Source organism: Artibeus jamaicensis, unplaced genomic scaffold (assembly GCF_021234435.1).
Source record: "Artibeus jamaicensis isolate MK-2021 breed Jamaican fruit bat unplaced genomic scaffold, CSHL_Jam_final contig_465, whole genome shotgun sequence".
Taxonomy (NCBI): domain Eukaryota; kingdom Metazoa; phylum Chordata; class Mammalia; order Chiroptera; family Phyllostomidae; genus Artibeus; species Artibeus jamaicensis.
Window position 1 is genome coordinate 6,521,668 of NW_026521843.1, and position 18,031 is coordinate 6,539,698.

The 18,031-nt window shown below is 46.9% G+C and overlaps 1 protein-coding gene across 2 annotated transcripts in view; it reads right to left on the reverse strand.

Annotated features, from left to right (window-relative positions):
* NBAS (NBAS subunit of NRZ tethering complex) overlaps positions 1 to 18,031 on the reverse strand; it is a 253,645-nt gene that overhangs the window by 204,180 nt on the left and 31,434 nt on the right. For both annotated transcript variants that reach the window (XM_053666925.1, XM_037151717.2), the window contains exons 10-12: positions 8,764 to 8,902; positions 2,840 to 2,908; positions 286 to 414 (exon numbers count right to left, since the gene is read on the reverse strand). In XM_053666925.1, coding sequence (XP_053522900.1) covers positions 286 to 414; positions 2,840 to 2,908; positions 8,764 to 8,902 — 337 coding nt within the window. The remainder of the gene's footprint in view (positions 1 to 285; positions 415 to 2,839; positions 2,909 to 8,763; positions 8,903 to 18,031) is intronic.

Genomic DNA, 18,031 nt, shown 5'->3' on the forward strand with positions numbered 1-18,031 from the left:
GTATTTCTGGAATAAAAAAAATGAGACGGGGAAGGGTGGGATAGAGAATTCAATGGACAGATTAGATTCCATATACAAAGTGTACTGCACAAGAAATTAGAATCATCACACAGTGCTACTCTATTATCAACCAGTCCTACTATCCCAATAATACAGTAAGTTTTGGAATAATGAGGGTAAATTACATCAGTGCACTACAGTAGCATATCCACGAAGTGAGATCATTGTCAGTCCTCACCCTTAGACAAGTACCATCCTAGGAATAATCGAGACCTGGAGACTCACCTGCTCGTTTTGCCTCCACTCCCCCTGCTGCTTCAAGGACGGCACAGCCCAGACACTCAGTTTCCCTGAGAAGTGAATGGCCGCAAGGAGGGTCCCATCTGGAGAGAGGCTCATCTTAAAGATCCCGTCCTACACGAAAATCGTATCACATTAGTGTCAGAGCAAAGGCTCGAGGCACAGCAGAAACAACCTCCAGGGTTCAGTAACACCCTTCGGAGAGTGCGGGTCAGAAATGGGCTCCTACTTAGGAGTTCCAACAGCTTCCTGACATTATAATTGTGCCCCAGCATATACAAACAGGACTCTTACCCTTAAGGAGAACTTTTAGAATCTCTTTTACAGTGTTAGAATTTACATATCACAAAAACCTAAAATGAGGGCATTATAAAGTATTCCTTAGTATCACACATCAGTAACCGTACGTTTTCAATAACTTTTATGGGTTGATAATGAGCAGATTGGAAATTTCTTGAATTTGGATCCACATCTATAAAATTCTATACGTACACAATGTCTGGCATATTCTATCCATCACACACAGGCCACGGGGGAAGAGACAGAAAGGGGGGGGTCAGAGACGGAAGAGAAAGGAGGATCGGAGGGTGACGGGAGCTGGAGCGGCCAGGGGGAAACGCACTCCCGAACTGAGGGAGCGCTCGGAATGGCTGAGAGTGTCAGACGTGCTGGCAAATTACCCAGTTTAGAGAATCTAACTGTTACACAGAGGAGACTTTGTAATACTGGTTTTCCATGACCAGCCTCAGGGTCCAAAGAGCAAGTCCCGGCTTTTGAGTCCTCCTTATCCAAATCTCTCAATCCTTTCCTGCGAGAAACCAGGTTCGCTCAGTTACCACCAGAGAAACCACACAAGCAGAAATACCACCTGCCTACCACCTACGACGGAATCACAAGAATCAAACGAACACTACATGGACATCCTTCCCACCAAAGCATTTATTAAGGACAGGGTCTAAGGTAGCTTACCCACAGAGAGTTAAACAGAGGCATGAAAATGGTAGCCCAGAGCCTTCTTTGTCCTGAACATTTAGAAAATCCGGCAACACAAGGCCCAGCAACCCCCAGACGGCAATAATCAGGCAGGACTGGGTAGCATGTGCACCCTCAGAAGGGTCATGCCCCCACCATTCTCTACAGTGGCCCAAGATTAACACTAAATATCAGCTACAAAACAAAAAACTAAATATGACCACACTGAAAGTCCAGAACTACCCCTGACTCAGTTCACCATATTATCCACACTAACCACCAAAAACAAACAATTCTGGGAAGTGAGGCACATTACTGGATGATTAGACAGATGAAAACATTCACATCCTCTGACCTCCCCTAATAAGTCGCCCCCAGAATGCCAGGCTTCAATGTAGGACAGATTAAAGACAAACGCCAGGGCCAGGGAAACAATAAAAGCAAAGCCCCTGCAGCAGGACTGTGAAGGCAGCTTTGCCCCTGGGCCCTGTGGTGCAGGCAGAGGCAGAAGACAAAGGGCCGGGCTTCTTCCTTCCACAACTCTAGGCAACAGGTTTCACACACAGTAGGCCCCAGAGGCACAGATTTCTATGAGCTGAAAGACCTCTCCACCCAGCCTTCAGAGCTTACGCAGAAGAAGCTGAAGACCTGCAGGAGTTAGGGTGCTTGCCCAGGACGGTTCAAGTGCAGACAGCAGAGCCTGACCTGGGTGCAGAGCCTTCGGCCCCAGGCCGCGTCACTCCCACTGCACCAAGGTCACTGCCCACCACCCCCCCCAGGCCGGCCTTTCCTGCAGTGGCAGGCCCGCTCCTCGGTGGAACGCTCTACTGTTTTGGTCACCCAAATAATCAGTCACGTGTGACCTATATGGTGACTCCCAGACACTGCAAGGGCTTCATTAAACAACTCCACTAAAAGTACACACAAAGCAAGTAGAAAGTTTATGAATCTATTTAACAATAACAAACAAATGTATACTCGATAATGTGATAATTTAACAGCAGCATCGTGACCAAGGAAATCATGAATGTACTACATTTCCTTCTGATTTAATTTCTCCCTCCCTTGATTCCTCCTTCCTTTCCTTCCTTCCTGTCTAGATCCTTAAGCAACACATATACTAATTAAAACACTACCAGTTGCTTTTAATGTGGTGAGTTCTTGAGCCCCTTAGTTTCATTTGGAACTAGGCTATCCACACCAAAAACTTACAATCCTCTTTCAACACTGGGCTGTGGAGATTTGCACTAACAAACAAAAGTAGAAATTATAGACAGGGAATTCCCACGGACCCAACCACCAGCTTAAACAATTATCAACATTTCAAGGTGCTTCATGAATCCTTCCCCAATCACCAGAACGCCCCCAGGGATTTTCTTAAAGAGCAAAACAGACAAATCTGCAGCGAACACCTGCATGAACTTTTGCCAGTGCGCATGCCCACACCGTGCACAACGGAGAGCATGCCCAGAGGAAGGTCGTACATTCGAGGTTCACTTGACCTTACCCTTCGTGGTGGTTTGCGGATGATATTCGAGAAGCACAAGGTTTTCAGCTTGTGAGTTACCTGTTCTTGTCCTGGGCGACTGTAGAGCTGCACACTTAGCATCCTTAATAACCCCAGTGTCTTTGGTACCTACAAAATAAACAGACATCATACAAAGGAAGATTAATGTAATGCCTTCTCACTGTATAAAATCCTTTGGTCATAAAATGAAAACTAAAGCAAATGTAGTATTTAAGGCCATGGTAAAGAAAATCGTCAATAAGTGTTAGAAATTATTGGTGAATCTATTTTTATTTGAGAAAAAGTCCACCAAGCAGTAAATATTACAAATACACCTTCAATCAAATGCTTTTTCCATACATACATAACAAGTCTGGTATAATTCTGCACATCGGAGTCTACTCCAGCTGCCCTGCAGCGACGCTGCCCCAGGCCACCATCGTACCCAGACCGTGGACACGGGCAGAACTTCCAACAGAAGTTTCATTCACTAGGGAATCATTTCCACACCAGAAAAGTAATCATCATTTAGAAACCAGGATTTGAAATAACACAAGATTATTTTTGTCTTTAGATTTAAGAAGTATACTTATAAAAGCAAGACAGAGAGATTAGGTATAATTTTTAACATGGAAAATGACAAGTGACACAGAAGATGTACGGAGTTTGGAGCCCTGGCGCACTGCTGCTGGGGGTGGTGGGGGTGTACAATGGCGCAGCCACTGTGGAGAAAGTAGGGCGGCCCCTCCAAAGTCAACTGAGAATTCCCATAGGACCCAGCCATCCAGCGAAGTATGCACCCCAAAGAATAAAGTGCACATACACAAACAAATGCGTGTACACGAATGCTCACAGCAACACTACGCCACAATAGCCAAAAAGTGGAAACCACTCCAATGCCCACTAAGTAACTAGACGAACAGGTGCAGTACATACAGGGGAATGCTATTCAGTCACAAAGGGGCTGAAGCACAGATATACTAGGACCTGGATGCACCTCAAAGACCCTGTGCTGAATAGAGGAAGCCAGGTACAAACGGCCACACTGCATGACCCGCTCACAGGAAACATGCGGACGAGGTGACCCCCAGAAACAGAAAGCAGGGCACGGGCGCCGGGATTTGGGGGAAGAGAGGGCAGGGGGCTTAAAGGGCACAGAGTCTCTTCTTGGGGTGATGGAAATGCTCTGAGACTAAACGGTTGCAGATGCACAAAACTGTGAATGCTCTTTGTGCCACTGGACTGTACACTGCACAGTGGTTATTGGTTAATAGTATGTTGCATGAATTTAATTTACAAGAAAAAGGCAAAGGGGAGAGGGTATTGTTGTGTTGAAGTTAAAATTTTCCCCACCAGAACTGAGTAGCTGAAGACAGTATGATACCCTAACTCCCAGTATTTTCTCCAACAACAAGAAGAAGCAAGATGGGAAAAATAATTCTACATAAAACTATGCCCACAGCTTCACTTGAAGACAGAAGACACACGAACTTGAAAAGCACTGCAAGCAGAAGGAGAAAAGCCACCAAATCCCGGGTGTTATTTCCACGTGCTCTGGCCTTGTGCCCACGACCCCCTGCAGGACCTCCCCAGGGCCCGATGGGAGCAAAAGAACGAGAAACTCCCGCAGGGCCCACGGACGGGCAAGGGAAGCCGACACAGAGGTCCAGGGCCTCCCCAAAATCACTTTCGAATTCACAACCCAAAAAATCTTTCCAGAGAGAGAAAGATCCGAATTTATACCCTGACAGAGTCCATGGATACCGGGAAAACTAACCCAGAATAATCAACTGCAGGAAAAGTCCCAGGAAAGCTGTTGATTTCAAAGATACAGAAAATCCTTAAGGCCTCCAAGCAAAAGGGCCAACAACACACAAAGGGGAAATAGTTTAACTTACATCAGACTTTTCCAACTCCACAGACCACACAAAGCAACAACAGACTAGTTTGTTTTTTTTTAAGTCCAACAGGGGAAAAAGGTAAACCAAAGATTTTCTATCCAGAACGTTTTCCTTCAGATCCAGGCTATGGAGAACAATTTTGAACATTCGAGAACTTAAACGCTTCACCTATGAGACTTTCACAAAGCATCTACAAGAGGATAATTTCACAAAACCAAGAGATGACTAAGTAAAGTTCGGCAAAGGAAGACAGGAGCATTTTGGAATATATAAATGGACATCTGAGACTAAAAAAACACTGAGGATAAAGGCAGAAATTAATGTGTAAACGTGTTTTGACAAAGAAATAATACAACTAAAAAAAGGAGGAGAAAGGAAAGGGAAAGAGTAAAATAAACTGATTTCTGGATAAGCAATGAGTAGGAATTAAAGACTATCAATGAAACTGATAAACTGGTTCAATATTAGAGGGCACTGAGAGTATCGATGAGGTAGCCTCAGGGGATGATAAAGGTGAGTCGCCTCTCCAGTGAGTTCAAGAGACCCTGGGAAGGGGACGCAGAAAGGGGGACAGGCAGCTCCTGAGCACGTGGGAGGAAGGGGTGGAACTGGGCGGCAGCAGGGTCCAGTGGAGTTTAAACCCCCAGGAGCTAAAGTGAAGCGTCTCTCCAATGAGAAACACAGAGGCGTGCTGTGTGCTGGTAAACCTAACAGAGCAAAACTGATGATGCGGAAAAACCTCTCACCCTCCGATGTGCGAGTGTGAGATCTAGCCGACCGACAGAAGGGCTGGGCCTCGCTGGCGTGAGGACAGCCAGCCGGGGCTACGGGGGGACGGAGAAGGCACACAGGCACAGGTGCCTGCGGGTGGCGGGCCCTGACGGAGAGCTCTCCTCATCCCTTCCCCCTTCTCAGGGCACCAGGATTTCTCAGGGAAACAGGATTCCAAAAAGCTCTGTTCTTTCCACGACATTCTATACCGGAAAAGCAGCATCAGTAACAAGAAATACAGTCAGTTTTGTTCCCTTATTTCCTGGCAAAAGCCTGGACACACAGGGGTAAGTGACGAGCTGGAACTCCAATCCCAGCCTTCTGACTCCAGGGCCTGGGTCCGTGCCTGCCTCCGAGCAACTGAACTCTAACCTCTCACCTACAGCTTCTGACCGTAGTTGAGGACACAGATGTTTCCTCCGATACAGTGAAGCCCCGGAGGGCCACCTTGAGAGCGATTAACTGGAGCAGTGATTCAATGTTGAACAAACGAATAAATAAAACCACCTCACACCGATGACACCAACATTAATTCAGAAAGCTTGGTCAATACATATATTGAGTTTTGCGTAGTCTCTTTTACAACGCAGCAGCCTTGCAGGAGACTAGAATGTATGTCAGCAGTCAACGCGTCCTGTAGTCAACACCCACCCCCAGCACAAGCGCAACCCCAAAGAGCGAGAGGAGGCTCGTGAGGGCACTGCCTGCCACCTGACAAAAGGAACTAATTCTATTCATTCACGTGGCTTTGAGGTGGGGGAAGGCTACGGAGAATGACTAAGTTTAGCTGCAAGACATGTTTAAAAGCCACTAACATAATTAATATACATTTGCAGCATTTCAAGAAGTTAATCATACAGCAGAGCATTCAACTGGCAATTCAATATTTTTCCCCACTTACTCTGTCAGCGCACAAGCAATTATCTCTTAAAAGACTCCGATACCAAAGCTTCAGGACAGAGGGAGAAGAACCAGACAGAGCAGAACAGATTCCGGGACTTCAGGAAGAGGCAAGGCGGGCACCCAGCAGGGCTCGGCAAGCGCAGGCTCCGTGGCACCCGTGGCCTGCCCTTGCCCAGGCCACGGCCACGATTACAGCTGGCCACGGGGTCCTGAGACGAACTCACGCAGGTCACCCCCTCACCTCTCCTGCTGTGCTCCACGCCTCTCCTTCTTTCTCCCTTCAGCGTTGACGAATGCCATGGCAACTGAAATGCTGAAAAGACTACACAACGACACACCAGAGCACCTTTCACCTGAGTTCACCAGTTACTGACCTTTTGCCACGCTGACTTTCTGTGTGTATACATACTTTTTAGACTTATTTTTTGACTGAACTATTTAAACATGACCTACAGACAGCACACTTTGATTCAAAAAGTAAAGCTCTTCAAAGTCATGACAAGATCTGCCCTCATATAGTTCACAGTTAAAACTGCAAGCTGGACGCGAATTCAAGCGGAGGGAGGAGCATGGCTGAATCCCTGCAAATGTGAAATGGCAGGCCCATTACGTACAAGCTGCCCCAGCCTCACCCCTTATACTCCACGGGGTAATCATCGTGGCATAAATCTGGTGGCACCGCTGACAAGCGGGGTGTTTTCACGTGGGGAATGGGGGACAGTGGCGAACAGGAACAAGAGGACCCGGGTCCACCCTGTCCCCCGTTCTTAGTTCTTAAGGTCCCTCGGGGCCCCAGGCCCCCTGCCTGTGAGGGGCCCTCACTGAACCCTCCAGAGAGAACAAGTGGGTGCCACAAGGAGTGGACGGCTGGAGTGGAAGGAAAAGCGCACGCCGTCGTCCTGCGTGTGGCCTGGCCTACTAACGCAGACGGTCCGAAGGCCCGGTGCCGCAGAAACCAGCCAGGAGACCTAATTAACTTCTTTAAAAAACAGCATGTTGGGTTAAGTTTACAATCACATCTTTTGATATAGGCTAAAAGCTAAAGAAAAACTTAATGGAAGCTTACTATAATTGCTCAAGATTTCTTTTCAAAGGCACTTCTTTGTTAGTGCCTTTTCAACACCAAACCCTTTTAACCACTCCTGGTTTTAGAGGATTATTTTGAAATAAATATATTTTAAGAAGAAATAATGGGACAAACAGTCATTATAGGGAAAAACCAGTGTAACACACTCACTTACACTGTGTTTCATGGTAACGTGTCGTTTTCGTCCCTCACTCAAAACCGTCAGGCGCCCACCACGTGGCGGGCAACACACAACACAGGGCCTGGCGTCCGGTCAAGTGTCCGCAGTTCACACAAATCACCAAGACACCAACATCGCAGGGCGGCCAAGGCGGCGGACACAGCAGCCATCACAACATCTAGTTCTCCTCACCTTCTGCACCCACAGAAGGCTACGCTCCAGACCCCTGCGGACACGGGGGTCCCCTGACTGGCTACCATAAATGAACTGTGAGCAGACGTGGCACCAGGTCTGGGTTAAGACTGAGACACGCTGCCCCTTTCAGCCCCCTCTTCCCCTGCTAAGACCATAAATTGAGGTGGTGGGACCTCGAGAGAGGGCAGCCCCCGTGGACCCTTTAATCATTACAGGGAACAAGGTGTCCAGGGGAGTCGGGTGCCAACAGCAGGCTTGGCCCACAAATAAGGAATGTGTCTTTATGTCGTAACTCAGAGAAGTGTCGGCTGCCCCATGCATCTGTTTATGGGGCTGTATTCATCATTTTGGAGCCTAGCCCGTACTATTGCAGCGTACAGAGGTGCCGGACACAGAACCACAGCACCGGAGCTCCCGTGCAGGGCTGACGGATGAAGGAAGGGTCGGAAGGAGGCCATGTACACGTGAACCAAGATGGGAGGAGGGCGCCCTGGGAGTCAGGAACTTGCACAGGGCACCTCCTGCCAGTTGGTGGTGCTCTATCTAATTTCTGCCACTTGTTGGCTGAGCCAGACGAAGGTACGAAATAAACTACACATTACTTTCCTCCTCAGCAGGCTCAGGCTAGTAACAACACCCACCTGAAAGGGTATTGATAATTCAATGAGCTAGAACCCACAACAGCACTCGGAACAGCTGCAGCCCATAAAAAGTGCTTAACATGATACTGTCTAAATAAGTAAATGCAAGTAACAAGACTTCTGTTAGGGTCTGTTCTTCTAAGAGTGAGAACAAGCTACACACAACGTGCTTTACATAAACTTGGTACTTGAAAGAAGCACTGCGATTTTGCCAGCATTAGGCCACTCCCCTCGTCCAGGACAAACGATTTCCTCCTCTGCACCCGACCTCGGGCTCATCTGCCCACAACCTGCTGGCGAAGCGAAGCACTGTGACTGGTACTTACTGCTGCAGCGCTGTCCCCACCGCTGGTGACCTGCTTGTAATGAGGGGACCCTGAGAGAACCCTCCAGGCAGAAAGACCACAGCGAGAGGCTTTCGATGGGCCCCCGTTGGCAGTTGCGCATCCACCAACCAGTAAAAGCCTGAAACGGAATAAAAAGAATTGATAAATTGCAAAGATAAACAAGACAACATCAGAACAAAGAGCAGAAACAGTCACCTTCACCAGGAAGACTAAAATAAAATTACTATTCACTAAATCTAGAAGGTAAATATTTTAGATGAAACAAGCAAAACAAAACCAAGTGGTCTTTGCATTGCAAATTTCACCCTCACTTATGCAAGGGTCAGGCTTAAGCATGGAAGCACCTGAAACCCAGCTGAGGATTTGGGAACAAGAAAAACTGTTCTACGGTTGGCCACCGCATATCGAAGGCTCCGTCTATATCACACCAACGAACTTCCATAAACAGCTTTGCCAGCTCGCCCAGGTGCGTAAATGAGGATGTTAATTACAGCAGGGCACCGGACGTGATGAAGGCACAAATGGCGGGAGGAATGGCCGCAGGGGTGCTGCAGGTGGGCAGACGCACATGGGGCCGCGACACTGGGGCGGCCGTGCAGGAGCGCAGCTGCGCATCACGACCGGATCGCTTCTCTGCTGGTTATGCCCTGCTGGCACATGGAGCTGACCTACCAGACAGACGGAAAGCAGCCTGACAGCCAGCACCAAAAAGCAAAGGCGTGGGACCGCTACACCAACCAAGCTGGTTAACAATGGAGCCCGAACAGCTGTGTTCTCTTACAGAGGTACAGCATGCACACCGCGTTGCCCGGGTTCCACGTGTACAGCTAAAGACTCGACACTCGCACGTCTACTGTGAGATGATCGCCACAGCGGGTCCAGATGGCATTCACCACACACGGCCACACACCATCTTTCTTGTGATGAGAACTTTTACGGTCTACTCTCAGCAGTTTTCAAATAAGCAACACAGTATTAATGTAGTCTCCACAGTCATGATTTTTAAAGATGGTAGGTATGGTCAGTAAGTCTGGCATGGAAGTGTAACAGACATCACAATCGTCTGTCCAAAAAGAAAAACGTTTGAAACTAAAAGTTTTGTCACATCAACAGAACTTCCACGGAACTTGTTCCCAACAACATCAAGGAGACAGAATTACAGACGGGAAGAGCCACTGACCTGTCCCTGTCCCCTTGTTTAAAAAGCACCTCCCCTATGCTTTGGAATCTCTTTGCTGCTTCAGAGGGAGAAGAAGACTCGAAACAGAGGTTTCCAGGTCACGGCCACAGAGGCCACTGTCCCAGGTGACAGTGAACACTGTCGGGCCCCCTTCACATCCGTCGTGCACAGGGTCCGTCGTCACCCATCCCCGTTTTGTGAAAAAGAGATGTGCCTCATCACACAAGTGAGGATTTTCCTTTTCCTAGGCCATACTCAGAGAAAAAACGCTACACTTAAACATTTTTAGTGTCTGCATAGAAACTGAAATGGGAAAGAAAACAGCACTTCACAAGGCTCCTTGGACTCAACGTCTCAAAAGACTGACTCCGTTGAATGGTTGTTACCCAGTGTTAACTTTAAATGCTTTACAATGACAAACACAAGCACCTCACGAGGTGATACCATGAGTTCCACATATTGCCCTGTAAGACCAGCAAAGTGAAATTTAAGGGCATCAAAAAAAACCACAATGACAGGGAAAGCAACACCTGTCCTCTGTTAACCCGGCTCAGCTTGAACACAGACAACATAATGGCCCCCAAAGATGTCCGCGGCCTAGTCCCTGGAACCTGTAGACAGCTTATGTGACAGGCATTTAAGGACACTAAGCAGGCAGCCTTAATTGTCCCCGTGGCCCAAGCTAACCCCAGGGTATTTCAGACAGAAGAGGGGGCGCAGTAATATGGGTGCCCGAGGAGTGTGCTGGGGGACCAGCCACTGGTGGCTTCGGGGGCAGAGGGGCCGCGAGCCAAGGAAACTGTGAAGCCTCTGCAAGCGGGCAGAGGCGAGAAAACAGATTCTCCCTGGAGCCTTCAGGAAGAACAGCCTCGCTGAGCACTTGACGTTAGCTCAGTGGGACCCACTGCGGACCTGTCATCTCCAGAACTGAAGGACACTGACTACGCTTGTGTTGGCCGCTGCAGGGCAGCAGTCCGTGGGGGTGAGCAGAGACCACTGCGCGGTGGGTGTGGGCGGTCCAGGCTCCACCTCCCCAACTCTCTTTGGCTTTCACCACTCACTTCCTTACCTGCTCCTGAACAAAGCTAACAACAAAGCCAACCAACAAAACACCCCATCTCTACCACGTACTCTCAGATGGAAAACTCACAACAGCACAAAATCCTTCCAGGTGGAGCCCTGGGGCTCAGCCCAACTCAAAATCTCCAAATTCACCAAGTATTGTCAATGTGCATTATTCATAGAAACACAACCTGAGCCGTCACACAAAGCCCTTTTCCTGTTGCTTTTAGACACGGCTCTAGCAAGTGTGCACCACAGCAAATGGGAAGCAATACCCTTAGAGAAGACGGCCTGATGAGACCCCTGTGGGCGGTCTCTGCCCTGGGCCAGTGTCCAGGGGACAAGTAATTAGCTCCACTCACCAGCACAGAGGAGCCCTGGGTCCGAAGTCAGGCTAGAGTATGACTAGTACTAGACTAGAATACCCATTTGGCTCAAATGAGCCTTTTATATCAAAACCATTTCCCCCCCCAGAAAAGGTACATTTACCACAGACAAAATCCTATTATTCCTCTGGATCTAACTACCAATTTAAAGAAAATACAGTTGACAAAAGAAAAACACTTTAAACAACACTACAAAGATGTAATCTAAACAATGGGGACTCTAAAAACCTAGACAGAAAGAAACCACAGAACAAGTGACCTGGTTTCTTCAGAATTCTCTCTCTCTCAGCAAAAGACCGTGAGAGGGAGAAAAATGGAGAGCAGATCAATGAATAAAGAGAACCCAGCCTGGATGTTTGAAAGCATTGACAAATAATTACTAATTATCTTCTAATATGATAATGGTTTCATGTTTATGTTTTTAGAGCCCTTATTTTTAATTTTTTAAAAACTTTATCAATTTACTTTTTAGAGAGAGGGAAAGGGAGCGAAAAAGAGAGGAGAGAAACATCAGCATGTGAGATGCACACATGCCTGCCTCTTGCACACCCCCAACCAGAGACCTGGCCGGCAACCCAGGCTGTGCCCTGACTGGGAATTGAACTGGCGACCTTTCAGTTCACAGACTGGTGCTCAAGCTACTGAGTCATACCAGCCAGGGGTAGAGTCCTTATTTTTTAGATGTATGACTGAAATATTTAATGAAAATAATATGCTTTTAAGGATAATTGAGGAGCAGCAGACAGAAGAATGACCAGGGATGCAGATAAAATGAGATTGGCTGTGAATTGACTGTTAAATGGAATGACAGGCAAAAGAGAGCCATTATTCTACCCTCTATGAATGTGCTTCAAATTTTCCATAAAGGATTTTTTTTCAAAAGTCAGTTCATCAGGAAAAACTTCTCCAAATAAACAGAAACAAAACAGGTAATTTTGAGTACCCACATTTCCAAATTTAATCAGTGTTTTTTCCAAACAGAAAAGTTGTCATTCATAAAGCATACTCCCAAAAGGGCAAGATAAAGCAGATCCTGATAACTAAAATAATTTTCATCTGACGAATGTACAACACATATTTACATCAACAGTGTCATTTTTTCTCACTGAATTGAGCATTACTGTTTAAGCTGCACTACTATGTCATGGAGCGGACAGATGTCATATCTAATTTTCAGTTGGAAAAACAGACATACAAAACTTTAAGTTGCCTGAATACTGAAGGAGATACAGGGCTGAGACTTCAGATCTATTACTTCCTGGTCTTGATCCTAGAAAACACTTCCTCTCTACAAAATTCTCACAAATACCAGGGCCATGCAGGGATCAAACTGGCTACAATATGACAAGATCCAAAAGAACAAAAGAGATTCAAATCAATGGAGTGGAGCAGAAGAAAGCAAATAATGGCCAAACAGAAAAGAGTCAAGAAGCAAGAATTCAAAGAAATGAGGAGAGTCTTAGGAACCTCCAGGACATCTTTAAACGCTCCAACATCCGAATTATAGGGGTACCAGAAGGGGGGAAAGGCACAGCCACCAGTGGAAAACTTCTTTGAACAAATAATAAAGGAGAATTTCCCCAATCTGGCAAAGGAAATAAACTTCCAGGAAATCCAGGAAGCTCAGAGAGTCCCAAAGAAGTTGGACCCAAGAAGGAACACACCAAGGCACATCATAATTACATTAGCCAAAATTAAAATGAAGGAGAGAATCCTAGAAACAGCAAGAGCTAAGGGGACAGTCACCTACAAAGGAGTCCCCATCAGACTGTCAGCAGATTTCTCAGAAGAGACCTTACAGGCAAGAAGGGGCTGGAAAGAGGTATTCCAAGTCATGAAATCCAAAGACCTACAACCAAGATTGCTCTATCCAGCAAAACTTTCATTTAGAATGGAAGGACAGATAAGGTGCTTCTCAGATAAGATCAAATTCAAGGAGTTCATCATCACCAAGCCCTTATTATATGAAATGTTAAAGGGACTTACCTAAGAAAAAGAAGTTAAAGCAACATGAACAGTGAAAGGACAACAAACTCACACTTATTAACAACCACACCTAAAACGAAAGCAAACTAAAAGGACAGCTAGATCAGGAGTGGAAACATAGAAATGAAGATCTCAAGGAGGGTTAGCAACAGGGGAGTGGGAGGAGGAGAAGGGGGGAGAAGGTGCAGAAAATAAGTAGCATAGACAGTAGATAGAAAATAGATGGGGGGGGCAAGAATAGAATGGGAAATATAGAATCTAAAGGACTTGAGACACATGGTCATAAACTAAAAGGGGGGTAATGGTGGGGATGGGGGGGTAGGGTGGAGGGGAATGAAAGGGGGAATAGAACAACTGTAACAGCATAATCAATAAAAAAATTTAAAAAAAAAAAAAAAAAGAGAGATTCAATATCCGCTTCCAAATGCCCCCTCCTCCCGTCAGGGCAGACTGGAGAACACCTGGGAAAAGAACCAATCATGCACTGTCCCCACCAGATGGCGGGTGGCCTGGGGACGCCGACGCTCCAGCTTCAAGGGGCACATGTGCTCACACATGCGTGTGTGGAGTTAAAGGGGGTGTGACAGACTTCACCACATATGCACGGGCGGGGTCACTGGCAGCTGCTGGGCGCCCGGCAACGTGCAGGGCGGGCCCTGAGTGTGTAGAGATGCGTGAGGTGTGCTCTCCACATTCGGAAAGCTCACTCTCCAATGAAGGGAAGGGCAGCTGGGAGCCTGGAACCCAGTGCTGGCAAGGACGACAGCCCCATCTGCACAGAGCCCAGTCCACACCTACCAGAGGGCGAACTCACGCGTGCCGACAGGCACCAACCCCACTTCGGGATGTGCATGCGGTCTGTTACTTAAGTGTTTTACAGGACTGGCCATGTTGACTAGAGCGCATCTACGAGTGATTACGAAAAGCAAAGCAAAGCAAAGCAAGCTGGTGTGATGCCTGCCCAGTACATAAACCGTCTCCATCGGAACCACAGTGCCAGAGCAGGCTCCCTGGGCCACGCTAGCCAATCAGAAGAGGAGCCAGTCCCACTGGAAAAACCACAGAACGGGAAAGAAAACAGTGGGAAAGAGGGCAGTCTGAGGCCGAGCACAGAACACAATACACGCATCCTGAGTGACTGAGCGAACTTAAGGCTCCAACTTTCTTCTGAAGCAGCATGGAGTGAACAGCGCTGAAGAGACCCCTCTGTCCCTGCCTGTCCTCACTCTTGCTAGGTTTCAGCAATAAGATGTGAGACAAGGAGAAGGGAGGGGCCGTGGCACAGAGGTGGGGGAAAGGGACGAGTGTCACAAACTGAGAAAGAGGGCACCAGACAATGCTGGCTCGGGAATTCAGTAAAGGAAAGAAAGCTTCTGGAAGAAAGCTTCACACACCGGAGGAAGCCACGACGGACATGGATAGAGAGAGACATGCCTGCTCTCTGATGGACTCAACGCTGTAGAGATGCCAGTCATCCTTGAATTAATCTACAAACTGAATGCAATTTCAAATAAAATCCCAACAGGACTTCTTATGGAACTGAGCAAACTGATGTAATGGACTAGACAAACAAATTCACGCGGGAAAGCAGAGTTTAAAACCAGCCCTCAACTGACACCGATGCTCTTTCCGTCTATGGACTGTGCCTGTGCACCTGACCGTGGACACCACTCTCCTACCCGACATCATCAAGTTGTTCTCCTTTGCGTCTGACCACCTTAAAACCTGAAACCTCTGTCTGTACAGTGAAAGGACATATCACACACTGGGGAGGTTGTTACCGCACATGAAGCTAACAGAGTGTTAGCAGACAGGGTCTAAAGCTGTCCCACAGCCAGTGCGCAAGAAAACCATGTATAAAGGACCCCGTGGGCAAAGATAGCGGGGCAGGGGTGGGGGGGGCACAAGGACTGGCTGTGGGGGGTGGGAGTGGGGCAGGGGAGACTAACAAGGGGAAATAGGGACAATTACTGTAATTGAACATTTTTAAAAAGCTAAAACATCAAAAAAAAGTGGACAACAGAGAAGCAAGTTCACAAGAGAAATCCAAAGGAAGTGTTGTGAACTACAGGGGGGACGGGAGCAATCGTGTTGGAGAACGACGTGACAATATCTAATAAACATGCACACCCAGCAATCACTCCGACCGTGTCCCACGGAAAGACCAGAGAAATTCCTACACAGGTATATTTTTCTCTTGGTAAAAGAATGTTTCGTGCACTGTTTACAATGCAGGAAAATTAGGAATCTTTTAAGCACTTAACAGGCATGAGTAAATAAACTCAGTAGATTGTTCGGGGAACCATATACAATGTAATAAGAATACAAAGTATATGCCGCCAGGCCACACACCAAAATCATGAGGGCAGCTGCCTCCAGACAGGGGAGGTGCGACAAAGAACGGAAGGGGGGCTCCGCACGAGTGTCTTTTACTTACACATCCACGTGCCCGTATACCATACGCACTCCTCTTTGGTAAAAAAGATGATCTTAGTGTTTGTCAACTATGGGCAGTAGGTATTCAGGTGTTCATTATATCATCCCTTCAGTTTTCTCTCCCTTTTTTTTAACTTAAAGAGGAACATCAAGATACAGTCACAAATTAAGTACATAAATTTTTCCAATTAATGAAGTCCATGGGAAAAAATTCAGTGAATTGGTTTTTACTCTAAGAATCAACCAACAACTCTAGTCAAATACTGAAAATAAAATTAGCACATAATTTGCTTTGTGACATTTTGAGATACTTTATACATTAATGGTTATATCTAAGCATTCTGTGGTTTACTACTGAAATGACTGTTAGATTGTGGCAGAAACTGCGTTCACAGATAGACAACGCTACAGAAAACAATTTACATCATAACGTTCCTTTCTGTTGCAGTGAGCTCCTCCGCCCAGAATAATCACATGCAGTGTTAACCAGTATCTCCGTGAAGATACAGGGTGTCTGGCTTTTAAGGGCTTCCTTTAAGAATCACATTTTGAAATAAATAACTGTTTTAAAATTATTCTATAAAGTACGAAGCAAAGCAGAATTTCCATGGCACAAATTAAATTTTTTATGCCAAAGCACATGATGTGTGGCAGTTAAGCTGAACTTCTTAGTAAAAATGGGGGTAGAGACGAGAGAAGGGGAGGAAGGGAGAGAGAAATAAACTTTCCCAATAATCTTTCACCTCAAAATTTTGTGGAAAGTAAGAGAATCATGGGCCTAGGAATCAGAGTTACCAACTAGGTCCCCGCATCCACCAATACCGACCAAATGCAGACCGAGCACTAAGCAAGGAGCACTGTGCTAAGCGACCCAGGAGCCTTCTCGACAACCACGCACAATTCTCCCTGCAGTCAGTTTGCGGTGCCACGCTCAGCTCCCCCAGTTCATTGCCAGCAGCCAGGGAGTGGCAGTCAGGGGCACGGATCCTGCCCCCCTTGCTTCCCTCTGACCGCCTCCAACGTGCACCCCTACACGGGAATGAAAATGCGCACCGTCCAGCCCAGGGAAAAGGACAGGTCAACACGGACCGTGCCTGCTCAGGACCTCTTCAACAACCTTTGAGCTGGGTACGAAACAGCCCAAAGGACAGATGACTGTGTAGAGGAAGAGGCCAAGGCTCTTCCGATAACGGCAAAGAGCAATCTGTCAGTTAAACAATTCCCCAGACAGAACAGGGACCAGGTACGGAGCTCTCTAAGACAGGACAACCTGATGCACAAGAGCACAGAGACCAGTTTGTCAACAGTGTGTTCACACTCTGTGCAGAGAATGACAGGGGCACAAAGATAAATAAGACACAGCCCTTGTCCTTGGCTTAACCTCTCCAGGCCCCTGTTCTCCCACCTGGGAAAGGAAGGAAAGGAGCCAAGTGATGGATGGACCTCCTTTCCAGCCTGACATTCTAAGGGTCTGAAATTCCAAGCAGGAACACAGGTATCAGACAACACAAGTAAACCGTGACTGATGGAGCAAACATATCCAGGGAGGGTACAGGCAGACGCCAGAGCAGAATGGGGGTAACAAGGAGTGGGAGGGGGACAGAAAGCGGGCCCCAGAGCATCACACGTGTGTACTCCTGATGACCTGGGAGAGCTGAAACGTGACACTACAAGTTATTTCCAAGAACTATAAAAGGTTTACTAAGAAGGCTCTTCCATCTAATAATTGGAAGACTCCGCCATCTAGTGGCTTAAAACTCTTGAGGCCAAGGAAGGAAGTTTGTAATAATAAAAAGTGGGAGAGACACTTGGATACATTCTGTGCAATGACCAATGTGCTGGTGGCCTACAACCAGCAAGAAAGAAAAACAAGAAAGAAAAAAAACTACGTGTCAAAATTAAGAAGTGCGTAAGACCATACCTGGCAAAGGGCGGGCTCAAAAACTATCGCCCACTAACCATGAAGCTGGAAGCCATTCCACTCATGGGATCATTTTTGAAATGTTCCCAATTTTAATTCATTTTAGTGTATCTTAAATATTCTTCACCATAAAAATCTTACTAGCTCCACATTTAAAATTCTGCATACCCATTTTTTATCACATAAAGAGTTTATAAGAAGAAAACATACATAATCATGAATCCATCAATGGTTCTCAAAACTAACTGCATCAGAATCACGCAGGGGCCATATGAG